A 15,106-nucleotide genomic window follows, 5' to 3' on the forward strand; every position below is an offset into this window, starting at 1 on the left:
GTGAGTATTAGGGGCAGGGTTAAGTATTAAAGGTTAGTATTAATGTCAGAGGTGAGTATCCGAGGTTAGTATTAGGGCACAGGGGCAGTATAGCTCTCCATTCTAGTCACCGTGCACAGAGGGGGCGGGGCAAGAAGAGGTCACGTGACTCGGCTGGTTACTGCGGAACTCCACATGAGGCGCTCTGTTTCCCGGAGCAATCAATCATTACGTTTCAGTGGAACTTCCGGGGGCGGGGTCAGGCTGGCGCTGGTTGGATACAGCAGCTCTGAAGATGAGGGTGAAGCGGCGGAGCGGAGCGAGTGAGTGACGTCATACCGGGAGCTGCGTCACTGGATTATTACATGGATATGTTATTATACTGTTTAGCAGTGTGTTATATGGCGGTATTATTATATAGGATGTGATTATACTGTGTAGCAGTGTACTATATGGAGGTATTATTATATAGGATGTGATTATACTGTGTAGCAGTGTACTATATGGAGGTATTATTATATAGGATGTGATTATACTGTGTAGCAGTGTACTATATGGAGGTATTATTATATAGGATGTGATTATACTGTGTAGCAGTGTACTATATGGAGGTATTATTATATAGGATGTGATTATACTGTGTAGCAGTGTACTATATGGAGGTATTATTATATAGGATGTGATTATACTGTGTAGCAGTGTACTATATGGAGGTATTATTATATAGGATGTGATTATACTGTGTAGCAGTGTACTATATGGAGGTATTATTATATAGGATGTGATTATACTGTGTAGCAGTGTGTTATATGGCGGTATTATTATATAGGATGTGATTATACTGTGTAGCAGTGTGTTATATGGCGGTATTATTATATGGAGGTATTATATGGGATGTGACTATATGGAGGTATTATTATATGGGATGTGACTATATGGAGGTATTATTATATGGGATGTGACTATATGGAGGTATTATTATATGGGATGTGACTATATGGAGGTATTATTATATGGGATGTGACTATATGGAGGTATTATTATATGGGATGTGACTATATGGAGGTATTATTATATGGGATGTGACTATACCGTGTAGCAGTGTACTATATGGGATGTGACTATATGGAGGTATTATTATATGGGATGTGATTATACTGTGAAGCAGTGTGTTATTATTATTATTCTACGTGTTATAATAGTTAGGGCTCATGCACACAAATGTATTTTCTTTCCGTGTCCGTTTTTTTTTTCTTTGCTGACCGTATGCAGAACCATTTATTTCAAAGGAAGTGAAAAAAATGGAATTTACGCCGTGTGCATTCCGTTTCCATATGTTCGGCATCTAAAGTTCGGGTTATCGAAGAATCCCGTTATGGATTCTAAATTCCGTTATGGTCCGTGGTAGCGGAATCCATAACACGATTCTTCGATAACCCGAACTTAAAACACAAGTTCGCACGACACTAGTGTCCTATTAGTTTCCGCGTTACGAACAAGGATAGGACGGCTCTATTGGGGGCCGGCCATTCCACAAAATCCGTACGGTCGTGTGGATGAGCCCTTGATTTGACCTTGTGTGCGGTGCAGTGCGCCTCCCCTGATCTTGTTTGCTTCCCCTCGCAGGCCGCCATCTCCGCTCCCCGTCCCTCAGGCTGTACTGAACATGTTCCCAGACGCTGAGCACCTCGATGATGTCAGTAAACATGGCGGACGTCTGCGCAGCTTCCGTCATGAGCGCGGCAACTGGGCCTCTTATGTGTACGCGGCATGTGAGTGTTATGGGGTGTGGCTTTAGTAATGGGCGGAGCCTGGCACGTCGCATGGACCCCATTTTTCTTCTCTTTCAGTTCATCCTCAGGAGGAATTTGGGGAGATGCTGGAGGAGCTGGAGACAGTGGCCAGGAAACATGGCGTCGTTCTAACCAAAATGGAGGAGCTGCACATCAGCCTCTCGCAGACGGTCGTCCTGCGTCACCACTGGATTCATCCGTTTGTCCAGTCGCTCAGGGACAGACTTTCTTCTGGGAGACGGTCAGTGTTTCAGAGGTGTTCTCGAATATTCTCTGTAAGGCTACATTTACATAAACGTTGTGTTTTGCAGATTCGCAAAACACTGATATCGGCCCATGTGCGTTCCGCAATTTGCACACCATACATGCTGCAGCTATCATAGAAAATGCCTATTAGAATAGGACATGTTCGATCTTTTTTGCGGGGCCGCGGCACGGAACAACAGATGTGGACAGCACACTGTGTGCTGTCCACATCTTTCGCGGACTCGTACAAATGAATGGGTCCACACTCATTCTGCAACATTGATGCCCCCCCCCCCCTCCATATATCATCTGCATCCTCCTAAAGTAAAGCAAAGATTTCCTTTGTATGCCCCCTGACCCTTGCTCTGTTCCTGTGCAGGTTTCTGTGTGTTGCTGACCAGCTAAAGGTTTACGTGAACAAAGAGAAGACCAGGTGAGGACGACCTGTGATGTGTCCGGCTGTGTATTATAGAGGAGGGCGGCCTGTGATGTGTCCGGCTGTGTATTATAGAGGAGGGCGGCCTGTGATGTGTCCGGCTGTGTATTATAGAGGAGGGCGGCCTGTGCTGTGTCCGGCTGTGTATTATAGAGGAGGGCGGCCTGTGCTGTGTCCGGCTGTGTATTATAGAGGAGGGCGGCCTGTGATGTGTCCGGCTGTGTATTATAGAGGAGGGCGGCCTGTGTATTATAGAGGAGGGCGGCCTGTGATGTGTCCGGCTGTGTATTATAGAGGAGGGCGGCCTGTGATGTGTCCGGCTGTGTATTATAGAGGAGGGCGGCCTGTGATGTGTCCGGCTGTGTATTATAGAGGAGGGCGGCCTGTGCTGTGTCCGGCTGTGTATTATAGAGGAGGGCGGCCTGTGCTGTGTCCGGCTGTGTATTATAGAGGAGGGCGGCCTGTGATGTGTCCGGCTGTGTATTATAGAGGAGGGCGGCCTGTGTATTATAGAGGAGGGCGGCCTGTGATGTGTCCGGCTGTGTATTATAGAGGAGGGCGGCCTGTGATGTGTCCGGCTGTGTATTATAGAGGAGGGCGGCCTTGATGTGTCCGGCTGTGTATTATAGAGGAGGGCGGCCTGTGCTGTGTCCGGCTGTGTATTATAGAGGAGGGCGGCCTGTGCTGTGTCCGGCTGTGTATTATAGAGGAGGGCGGCCTGTGATGTGTCCGGCTGTGTATTATAGAGGAGGGCGGCCTGTGTATTATAGAGGAGGGCGGCCTGTGATGTGTCCGGCTGTGTATTATAGAGGAGGGCGACCTGTGATGTGTCCGGCTGTGTATTATAGAGGAGGGCGGCCTGTGATGTGTCCGGCTGTGTATTATAGAGGAGGGCGGCCTGTGCTGTGTCCGGCTGTGTATTATAGAGGAGGGCGGCCTGTGATGTGTCCGGCTGTGTATTATAGAGGAGGGCGGCCTGTGATGTGTCCGGCTGTGTATTATAGAGGAGGGCGGCCTGTGATGTGTCCGGCTGTGTATTATAGAGGAGGGCGGCCTGTGCTGTGTCCGGCTGTGTATTATAGAGGAGGGCGGCCTGTGATGTGTCCGGCTGTGTATTATAGAGGAGGGCGGCCTGTGCTGTGTCCGGCTGTGTATTATAGAGGAGTGCGGCCTGTGATGTGTCCGGCTGTGTATTATAGAGGAGGGCGGCCTGTTAGGTGTCCGGCTGTTTGTCATAGAGGAGTGCGGCCTGTTAGGTGTCCGGCTGTTTGTCATAGAGGAGTGCGGCCTGTTAGGTGTCCGGCTGTTTGTTATAGAGGAGTGCGGCCTGTTAGGTGTCCGGCTGTTTGTCATAGAGGAGTGCGGCCTGTTAGGTGTCCGGCTGTTTGTCATAGAGGAGTGCGGCCTGTTAGGTGTCCGGCTGTTTGTCATAGAGGAGTGCGGCCTGTTAGGTGTCCGGCTGTTTGTCATAGAGGAGTGCGGCCTGTGAGGTGTCCGGCTGTTTGTCATAGAGGAGTGCGGCCTGTTAGGTGTCCGGCTGTTTGTCATAGAGGAGTGCGGCCTGTTAGGTGTCCGGCTGTTTGTTATAGAGGAGTGCCGCCTGTTAGGTGTCCGGCTGTTTGTCATAGAGGAGTGCGGCCTGTTAGGTGTCCGGCTGTTTGTCATAGAGGAGTGCGGCCTGTTAGGTGTCCGGCTGTTTGTCATAGAGGAGTGCGGCCTGTTAGGTGTCCGGCTGTTTGTCATAGAGGAGTGCGGCCTGTTAGGTGTCCGGCTGTTTGTCATAGAGGAGTGCGGCCTGTTAGGTGTCCGGCTGTTTGTCATAGAGGAGTGCGGCCTGTTAGGTGTCCGGCTGTTTGTCATAGAGGAGTGCGGCCTGTTAGGTGTCCGGCTGTTTGTCATAGAGGAGTGCGGCCTGTTAGGTGTCCGGCTGTTTGTTATAGAGGAGTGTGGCCTGTGATGTGTCCGGCTGTTTGTTATAGAGGAGTGCGGCCTGTGATGTGTCCGGCTGTTTGTTATAGAGGAGGGCGGCCTGTGATGTGTCCGGCTGTGCGGTGTAGAGTAGGAGGACGGTCTGTGAGGTGTGTCGTGTAGAGAAGGAGGACAGTGGCTTGTGACGTGCTCGGTGTAGAGCAGGGCGGTATACGCGGTGGGTGCAGCGAGTGGTCCCTGTCTGCTCCACTGTGACATTGTGCTTTTTACTTCTGCTGCTCTTTGTACAGGACGTTCTTGGGGCTGGAGGTGGTTCGTGGACATCAGCAGCTCCTGGAGGTCGTGTCACAAGTGGACAAGTCCTTACAGGAGTTTAATCTGGAGACTTTTTACCAGGTCAGAGACTTTTTTTTCTGTCAGTGGAGACTCACGAGAGCATCTCCCATCCCCCGCGCTGTGGTCACATGGGCGTTTGGGGTCCCTGTTATTGTATCTGTACACTGTAGGGGGGGGGGAGCACTCGCCTTGCTGCTGTGTTTGGGCTGTAAGTACTCTGGTAGTCCCAACAGTCATGAACATACAAGTGGTGACCTGGTGGAAGGGGCGTTCACGACTTCTTCTGTGAAGTAGGACACCCATCATTGTCATGGTCTCCTACATCCTCCATTACTCTTTGTACAGCTGCTTCCAAATAAAGGAGGTACAACAGATTGTGGGACTTGTGACATCGCGTGCTATGCAGAGCGTGCTGGGACATGTAGTACAACACCTGCGGCGTGATAACAGTGCCAGTAATACAAGACAATAAATCAGTACCACAACCAAATCCAGACCTGATCAATACATTCCTGTCTGGCATCTCACTGCCCACAGTTAGAACAAATCAACAAACCAATTGAAGTCACAGAAATTTTGCACATTATCAAATCAACCAAAAATAATAAATCCCCGGGCCCTGATGGATTAACAAATGAATATTTCAAAACATTTGGAAATATTTTATCCCCCTCCCTCTTATCGACGTTTTCCCATATAATGTCCACAGGAAATATACCACCAGAAATGCTCCAAGCCGCCATAGTGGTTATACCCAAGCCAGGCAACCCTCTTGATCTTCCAGAACATTTCCGTCCGATCTCTCTTTTGAACGCTGACCTAAAAATATACTCAAAGCTACTAGCTAATAGACTATCTGTATGTGTCCCCCATCTTATTCACCAGGATCAAGTAGGTTTAGTTAAATCAAGACAAACCCTAGAAAGCACCAGACGCATAATCGACCTCCTTTATTTTTCCAGGGCAAGACGAGTGCCTTCCTTGCTTCTGTCCCTAGATGCGGAGAAGCCATTCGATCGAGTACATTGGGGGTATTTGAAGGCAGTACTAGCCAAATTTGGTCTATGGGGACAAATTACCCAAGCGATAAGTGCATTATACTCCATTGGCAATTGAACCCCTGGCAGAAAGCATAAGGGCCCACACACTAATTTCAGGTATAAAAATTGGGGAAACAAACCACAAAATCGGTTTATTTGCCGATGAAATTATCCTGGCAGTAACCAACCCAACAATATCCCTACCCACCGTTATGCAAATATTAGTCTTTCAGCTCTATCTCATACTATAGCCTAAACGTAGCTAAAACCCAAGTCCTTAGCCTAGGTCTAAAACAGGCATCCTCAAACTGCGGCCCTCCAGCTGTTGTAAAACTACAACTCCCACAATGCCCTGCTGCAGGCTGATACCTGTAAGCAGTTCGGGCATGCTGGGAGTTGTAGTTTTGCAACAGCTGGAGGCACACTGGTTGGGAAACACTGCGTCTATACCCATAAAAAATTTAAAAGAAATCTTTAAAATGCTTATTAAGTATACTTAGAAGAATCCAAGCAGAGGTAATGTGCCTACCCGTTCCCAAAGGGGGATTAGGATTCCCCTCCATAATTAAGGCTGCTTTCACACTAGCGTTCGGTATTCCGTTCGTGAGCTCCGTTTGAAGGAGCTCACGAGCGGACCCGAACGCAGCCGTCCAGCCCTGATGCAGTCTGAATGGAGGCGGATCCGCTCAGACTGCATCAGTCTGGTGGCGTTCAGCCTCCGCTCCGCTCGCCTCCGCACGGACAGGCGGACAGCTGAACGCTGCTTGCAGCGTTCGGGTGTCCGCCTGGCCGTGCGGAGGCGTGCGGATCCGTCCAGACTTACAATGTAAGTCAATGGGGACGGATCCGTTTGAAGATGCCACAATGTGGCTCAATCTTCAAGCGGATCCGTCCCCCATTGACTTTACATTGAAAGTCTGGACGGATCCGTCCCAGGCTATTTCCACACTTAGCTTTTTTTTGCTAAAATAATGCAGACGGATCCGTACTGAACGGAGCCTCCGTCTGCATTATTATGGGCGGATCCGTTCTGAACGGATCCGCCCGAACGCTAGTGTGAAAGTAGCCTAAATACTACAGGGCGTGCATTTTAGAACAAATGAGATATACACGGTTAAACCGGACCGACAAACATTGGATTACAATCGAAAACTATATAATGGGTGTAAATAACCCCCAAATATTCTTCATCTCAAACTCGCTAATGGAATCCTCCCGCTCTCCAGAGATGCCACCCACAACCCAAGCTGCACTTGAAGTTTAGACTCTATTGACGACCAAATTGAACCTTGTTAACATTTCCTTAACAGACATTCCCCTAGAGGCCGTGGAGAAATGTATCCCAAATCTAAGGATCCAAAATTGGATTCACTCAGGTACGAACCTGAGACAACTTTACACCAACAATATTTTAAGCTCTTTCACAGACTTGTCCTTGAGATTCAAAACTCCCCATAGGGACTTCTACAAGTACTTACAAGTCAGACATTCTTTATCTGAGGCGAATTTCCCCACGACCTCTGACACCTCCGATATAATGAAAATGTTACGAAACCCATTAACTTCTCTCAAAGCCCTATCTCTCGGTTATCACCTCGTGACGGAGAGATCGGACTCACCACTGACCCCCCTATTGGGGAATCTACATTAAACTTGAATATTTCTTCAGAACATTGGGACACTACTTTCTCGATTAGAAGTGCCTCTTCTAAATGTGTAAATCACCTTGAAAACTCTAGGAAAACACTTTATAGATGGTACTTTACACCCTATAAACTAACATGTCCCCCCTATCACCCCAAGTCTGTTGGAGATGTTCTGCGGAAAAAGCTGATATGGAACTTATGTGGTGGGAATGCAGTAAGATTAAGCCGATTTGGAGCTCGATCAATGCTATTCTCACACAAATCTGTAATATCCCAATCTCACTATCCACAGCTCAAGGCCTACTCTCCGTTGATCTAGATGATTTCCCCCAACTATCAGGACAGTTATCACCCATGTGATTGTGGCTACTATTGGAAAAACCCAAACCCGCCTCCGCGCTGTCAATAACAGCTGTTTATATGAAATGATCGAAGCCTCTATATCTAACAAACGAGCCAATTTTAAAACTGTATGGCATTACTGGCTTCATTCCAATCTCAACAAAGTCCTAATAGATAAGTAAAGTACAGATGTATTTATCCCCCCTGGTCACACACCTCCCCTTCTTTTCGTGCCCTATAGTAATGTTCATACATTTTGCCCTGGTATCCCTATGTTGGGGATGACTAGGACAAACATCTCATGTAGTATTGTTTAATACTGTTTATCTACAATGTATAATGAGACTTGCAACCCATAGAATGTATGTAACATTCCTTTTTGAAAACAATAAAACATGTTAAAAAACCGGTGCCAGTAGCACAGCAGACTGAATGCTCCTCAGACACAACAAACACCAGGGTTGGATCTGCATCGGTTCACGCTGCTTTTCTTTTTTTCTCCCCAGAATCCCTCATTCCATGTCAGCCTGGCCTGGTGTGTGGGCGATGTGACCAAAACTTTCCAGGGGGCCTGCCTACTGGAGCTACAGGTGAGGGGGCGGGGCTGTGACAACTGCTCAGACATCACCTGGAGCAGGGGTCAGCACTCCAGCTGTTGCAAGACTACAATTCCCAGCATGCTCCATTTGTTTCTGTGGGAGTTCTGAGAACAGCAGAGCAACTATGTATACTGGGAGTTGTAGTTTCAGAACAGCTGGAGTGCTGGACGTTGCCTACCCCTGATCCCGAGGCATGTTGTCAGTAGTAATAGACGGGCGGGACTCTGACAACCTTTCTGACATGATCTAGAGCAAGGATCGGCAACCTCTGGCCCCCCAGCTGAAACGGCTCTATAGCAAGAAAGTGAAAGAAGTTCCTCGTAGGCCGGACTCCCGGTACATAAAGGATGGTACCCCGGGAATGCTCGCATATTAGTTGTGCACAAGCTTTGAACCCAGGAATATTCGGCTGCTGCTCGCCTTCTAGTCGGGTCACGCAGCGGGCCTGAACCTACTGCGGCGCTGCTGCGATTCCAGGCCACAGGGGTATAGATGGTCTTTATTTATGCAGGACGACGGCCGAAACTCACAGGAGGAGGAGGGGGGGCTGCCCCGCCTCCCACCTTTTATTTCAACTGTGTTTTTGGAATTTGTTAGAAATGTAACCAGAAGAGGGCAGTGTATGAAAGGGATCAAGAGCATAAACAAGGCTGTAGGTGCCGGTCCTGTAAGAAAATATTCTATAAGGGTCCATTCACAAGTCCACAATTTTGTTCCGCATTTTACGGAACGGAAATGCGGACCCATTCATCTCTATGTGCCTGGATCCGCAATTCCGATCCCGAAAAAAATAGAACATGTTCTATTCTTGTCCACGGACAAGAATAGTTATTTTTCTATTAAGTGCCGGTGATGTCCGTGTTTTGCGGATCCGCAAAAACACACACAGATGTGTGAATGGACCCTAAGTGTTAGAAGTACACGTGCAGACATAGGGGCCCGGGTGACACCTCCCCCACACAGGACGGGGACTTTGTCGATCCCTTTAGTTGTCTCGCTTTACTCCTTACACTGCCCTCTTCCCCCCCCCCTCACTGCTTCACGTGATGACAACTCTAGTCTAATACATGTATGTTCATCTGCCTATTCCCATACTACTACTCCCATTTTCCTTCAGCTCCTTATTGGATTGCAGCAGGAGCCTTTAACAGCCCCCATCCTTTTCTTTTTGGCTCCTATATTGAAATGTTGCCGTCTCATGTTTGGGTTCCCACCTGCCCCGATAGTGTCTTTGTATCTGAGGAAAGAACAGACCGCCTCCGAAACGCGTTATCTATTTTTTACATGGATTTCAACTTTATTAAATTGGTTTTATGCTCCAAAAACACATCCTGCCCACGACGTAGGTTTCAGACATGACCTAGAGGCTGGTTGTCAGCAGTAGCAGATGGGTGGGGGGCTCTGACTACCTTTCAGACATGACCTACAGGCTGGTTGTCAGCAGTAGCAGATGGGTGGGGGGCTCTGACTACCTTTCAGACCTACAGGCTGGCTGACAACCTAATATTCCCTTTTTTCCTCCACTGCAGAAGGTTGTGGACGAGTTTGAAGACTGTGAGGTTCTGACCCGTTTCTATGCAGATGAAATTTACTGTAAATGCGGTAATAAAGTCATGTCCATCCCACTCCACTGAGCAGTGGCCCCTCGGCACAGCCTGTATGTACAATAAAGATTTCTAGAAAGTTCTCCGGTTCCTTCTCATGTCTGTATAATTTAATGCGGCCCTGGCCATCAGTACTGTACCACTCCTCCCTGTATGTACTGCCCCTGCTGGAGGGCTAAGAAAAACTCCAAGATGTCTGATACAGGAGATGACATCACCGCAGATATTTCTATATTATGTCTCCGCTGTAAGGGGGTCTTTCTCACAGCGTGCTTGCCGTTAGCTCCAGCAGTTGGTGTAATATCCGCTTCTGTCCATACCGCACATGGAGGGAATACTGCTCCCTGTGGCTGAGCTTCGTGTATACAGCTTCATTTTCTAGAAGAGCCTGGTCACTGCCCAGGTCACTGGCGAACCCCCTGAGGGCGAGTTCTGCACTTAAGTGGAGCAGTCTCCGCCAGGAGGGTGGCAGCTGTGAGATCTCCTGATTACTCAGCGTCTCCTCCTCCTCATCATCATCCTCCCAGCCTTCATTCTCCTTGTACTCATCAAACTCCTCCGGAGACATGCACAGCACCTGGAAGACACAGAGAACCAGCATGGAGGTCAGGTGGCCCTGTGCAGGACTCTCACCAGATGTAGTGGTGGCCATTTTATACTGTAATTAGGCAGTGAAGGTGCAATAAGCTCTGCCCCACCTACATACTGGAGGGGATATCATCTTCCTATGGGGCAGGGTTAATAATCGATCTCCTATGGGACAGGGCAGGATGGGGGCAATTACTGCCTTCCTATGGGGAAGGGCGGGGTAAATAATCACCTTCCTATGGAGTAGGGACATCAGTAAAAATCGCCTTCCTATTGGATGGGTCATGGGTAATAGTCACCAGTGATGGCCAGTTCGCCCGTGAACACATGCAGGCTGCCATCTTAGCCCTTACCTGTGCCACGAGCCGGTCTGAAACAAATGTGGTCATCGGGGGCAGGCAGTTCCGAGAACAGCCGCCGGGAGGAATTTTGCTCCCGATGACCGCATTTGTTTCAGACCGGCTCGTGGCACAGGTAAGGGCTAAGATGGCAGCCCGCATGTGTTCACGGGCGAACTGGCCATCACTGATAGTTACCTTCAGGGACATCCTCAGCTCCTCCTCAGTCAGTGCTCCATCACAGCCAAATACAAACGCTCCTTCCTCCCCGACCATGTCCATCTGACAGAGGACATCCCAGCGCTCTTGCACACGCGCCTTCTCCTCTTCTGACTCCGCACCTAGAAGTAGAGAAAAGGTGAGCACATGGCTCCAGCATCGTGGCAGGAGGTCTGGAGCCTGCGTACCCAGCAGAGCTGCCTGTTGTAGGGTCAGCATGTAGATGTCGGCGGCCTCGTTGCTGTTGTTGGGGTGCGGCTCGGAGAAGCCGTACATGTGCAGTAGCTGCCAGTTCGCCATCTCTCCATAGGTGTTGAACAGCTCCTGTCCTGCCGCCACCGTCCGCGTGGTCACCATCCGCAGGCATTCCTGGTACAAGAGACGTCACACTCAGAAGATGCCTCAGCATGGCTGAACCAACAAGACCTGGGCAGAAACTCACCGGGGTGAACTCCAAATGTGCGTTGTGCTGCGCCACGTGATTCAGTAAATCTGCCACTGGAACCATCACTGGCGGGTTAACTTCCTTCCCACAATCATCATCATCATCTTCATCAGCCAGTTGGTCCTGGAAGCTAAGGAGCCAGAGAGGGATAAGGACCTGCAAATACGAGGAGTGGGGGGCACCACCCGGTGTGCTCAGCTGCTCCCCCCTGCCCGTCACCTGAAAGTCTGCTCTCAACAGCATCCCCCCTGTGTCCTCCAACCCCCCTCCCCCCGTATCTGGAGGTGCAGGACCCTGGTGGCCAGCGTCTCCTCACCTGTACGCCATGACAAAGGCCACCAGCCTTTTGTACAAATCCAGGGAGTGCCTGTGAGGACAGAACATTGTAGGGTGCCTCCTGATGAATGGCAGCACTATAGTACGGTATTCCTCCTCAATGTTCTCCAGGTCTTTTTGCACGGCCTCGTTCACACCAGTGCCTTTAAGCAGTCGCAGCCTCTCCTCCTCCGACCTGCAGGGTGACAGATGGGATCGTTTACTGACTGAGATACAGATGGCCATCTACTGAACCAAACTGTCAGATGTCCTCACCAAAACATGGGCAGGTCAGGGGGATTCAGCTGGGGCCACAGCCCGAAGTATGGGGCCCATGGAGAAGACTCATCTGTGGCTTCATACATGAGGGAGATGAGAAGGGGCACCCAACCTGATTTGCTGTCCAGTCGCTCATGTTCTGAGGGGGAAGAGACCATAAAGACCAGTCACCCATGCTGCCGCCATTATATTGCTCCGATATACCCGACCGCCGCAGGGTGTGCAGCAAGTACCTTCCTCCAGAAGAGCCCGGATCCGGGTAGTGTGCTGGGACAGGAGGGCGGAGCGGGGGATGGAGAAGATGACTTCTCCTGCAGGAAGATCCTCACGTGTCAGCATCCCATACTGCGAGACCGCGTCCTGCTTGCTCATGTATACCTGAAGGACACACAGCCATCACTCACCCCTCCAATACACCAGCTTCCCCCCCCGTGCTACTCACCTTCGGGTTCAGCTGGATGACAACCTTCTGGCACCACTGGAGGAAATGTGGCAGCAGAGCCTCCTCCTCCTCCACCTGATCACACGTAAGAGGGCACAAAAGAAAGACGTCTTGTGCTCAATATAAAGCTCAATGTTGTGTAATAACGCTATAACGTGGACTGATATGTGATAAACTGCACGATGTGTGGTAATAGCGTACGGTATAAAGCACACCGTGAGGTAAGGGTACTTTCACATTAGTGGCAGGGGACTCCGGCATGCAGTACCTCTAGTCCGGCTGCCTCTCGCCATGCGCTGCCGTAGGAACTCTGCCCCCATTATAATAGCAGCAGTCCAGGGGGCACACGTGAACTAGCAGCAGGACGGATCCGACAGGCTGTTCACCCGCAGGAACAGCCTGCTGGAGTTCCCTGCCGCTAGTGTGAAACTAGCCTAAAAACGTAGGGTATAACGTGCGCCCTGAGGTAATAACGTAGGGTATAAAGCGCGCCCTGAGGTAATAACGTAGGGTATAACGCGCGCCCTGAGGTAATAACGTAGGGTATACCGCGCGCCCTGAGGTAATAACGTAGGGTATACCGCGCGCCCTGAGGTAATAACGTAGGGTATAAAGCGCGCCCTGAGGTAATAACGTAGGGTATAACGCGCGCCCTGAGGTAATAACGTAGGGTATAAAGCGCGCCCTGAGGTAATAACGTAGGGTATAACGCGCGCCCTGAGGTAATAACGTAGGGTATAACTCGCGCCCTGAGGCAATAACGTAGGGTATAACGCGCGCCCTGAGGTAATAACGTAGGGTATAACGCGCGCCCTGAGGTAATAACGTAGGGTATAAAGCGCGCCCTGAGGTAATAACGTAAGGGTATAATGCGTGCCCTGAGGTAATAACGTAAGGGTATAACGCGTGCCCTGAGGTAATAACGTAGGGTATAACGCGCGCCCTGAGGTAATAACGTAGGGTATAAAGCGTGCCCTGAGGTAATAACGTAGGGTATAACGCGCGCCCTGAGGTAATAACGTAGAGTATAACGCGCGCCCTGAGGTAATAACGTAGGGTATAACGTGCGCCCTGAGGTAATAACGTAGAATATAACGCACGCCCTGAGGTAATAACGTAGGGTATAACGCGCGCCCTGAGGTAATAACGTAGGGTATAACGAGCGCCCTGAGGTAATAACGTAGGGTATAACGAGCGCCCTGAGGTAATAACGTAGGGTATAAAGCACGCCCTGAGGTAATAACGTAGGGTATAACGCGCACCCTGAGGTAATAACGTAGGGTATAACGCGCGCCCTGATGTAATAACGTAGTGTATAACGCGCGCCCTGAGGTAATAACGTAGTGTATAACGCGCGCCCTGAGGTAATAACGTAGGGTATAACGCGCGTCCTGAGGTAATAACGTAGGGTATAAAGCGCGCCCTGAGGTAATAACATAGGGTATAACGCGCGCCCTGAGGTAATAACGTAGGGTATAACGCGCGCCCTGAGGTAATAACGTAGGGTATAACGCGCGCCCTGAGGTAATAACGTAGGGTATAACGCGCGCCCTGAGGTAATAACGTAGGGTATAAAGCGCGCCCTGAGGTAGCACAGTACACGCTCTCCGCTGAGGCGCACCGTGAGGTAATACTATAGGGGGCAGCACAGCACACGCTCTAAGCTGAGGCGCGCCGTGAGGTAATACTATAGGGGGCAGCACAGTACACGCTCTCCGCTGAGGCGCACCGTGAGGTAATACTATAGGGGGCAGCACAGTACACGCTCTCCGCTGAGGCGCGCCCTGAGGTAATACTATAGGGGGCAGCACAGTACACGCTCTCCGCTGAGGCGCGCCGTGAGGTAATACTATAGGGGGCAGCACAGTACACGCTCTCCGCTGAGGCGCGCCGTGAGGTAATACTATAGGGGGCAGCACAGTACACGCTCTCCGCTGAGGCGCGCCGTGAGGTAATACTATAGGGGGCAGCACAGTACACGCTCTCCGCTGAGGCGCGCCCTGAGGTAATACTATAGGGGGCAGCACAGTACACGCTCTCCGCTGAGGCGCGCCGTGAGGTAATACTATAGGGGGCAGCACAGTACACGCTCTCCGCTGAGGCGCGCCGTGAGGTAATACTATAGAGGGCAGCACAGTACACGCTCTCCGCTGAGGCGCGCCGCACCTTCAGTCTCTTCGGCTCCAGGCTCATGCTTCTCTCTCCCGGCAGCTTCCTTCTCATCACTCCCGGAAGGAATTTCCTCAACAACTTCCTGTACTAGCCACGTGAGAGAGAGAGTGTCACATGGTAGCGATAAGCCCCGCCCTTAGAAGATGATTGGTTCTCGGGTGCCGCGCAGCCCCAATAGAGAAGACAGGTTTCGGCTGTTGAGGTGAAGCTTCGAGTGTGAGATTTACCTCAGAGCAGAGCACCACGTGCAACAAGGAGCCCGCAGACCCCCGCCATTGTCCTGTCCTGTCAGACACCCCGCCATTGTCCTGTCCTGTCCTGTCCGACACCCCGCCATTGTCCTGTCCTGTCCTGTCCG

The 15,106-nt window shown here is 50.4% G+C and overlaps 2 protein-coding genes across 2 annotated transcripts; one reads left to right on the forward strand and one right to left on the reverse strand.

The window, feature by feature from the left end:
* The first annotated feature begins 142 nt into the window (after window positions 1-142).
* Window positions 143-10,032, forward strand: USB1 (U6 snRNA biogenesis phosphodiesterase 1). Its single transcript, XM_044269928.1, has 7 exons — window positions 143-302; window positions 1,606-1,751; window positions 1,830-2,013; window positions 2,398-2,451; window positions 4,674-4,779; window positions 8,254-8,337; window positions 9,876-10,032. Exons 1-7 carry the CDS (start codon window positions 175-177, stop codon window positions 9,978-9,980), a joined length of 807 nt encoding a protein of 268 aa, XP_044125863.1. The 5' UTR covers window positions 143-174; the 3' UTR covers window positions 9,981-10,032.
* Window positions 9,373-14,856, reverse strand: SETD6 (SET domain containing 6, protein lysine methyltransferase). The gene is made up of 9 exons (XM_044269927.1): window positions 14,743-14,856; window positions 12,577-12,651; window positions 12,368-12,512; window positions 12,132-12,273; window positions 11,857-12,051; window positions 11,538-11,670; window positions 11,284-11,464; window positions 11,075-11,217; window positions 9,373-10,527 (listed from the first exon to the last, which is right to left on the reverse strand). Exons 1-9 carry the CDS (start codon window positions 14,797-14,799, stop codon window positions 10,213-10,215), a joined length of 1,386 nt encoding a protein of 461 aa, XP_044125862.1. The 5' UTR covers window positions 14,800-14,856; the 3' UTR covers window positions 9,373-10,212.
* Window positions 14,857-15,106: the final 250 nt, after the last annotated feature.

This window comes from Bufo gargarizans, chromosome 10 (assembly GCF_014858855.1).
Source record: "Bufo gargarizans isolate SCDJY-AF-19 chromosome 10, ASM1485885v1, whole genome shotgun sequence".
In the NCBI taxonomy this organism is placed as follows: domain Eukaryota; kingdom Metazoa; phylum Chordata; class Amphibia; order Anura; family Bufonidae; genus Bufo; species Bufo gargarizans.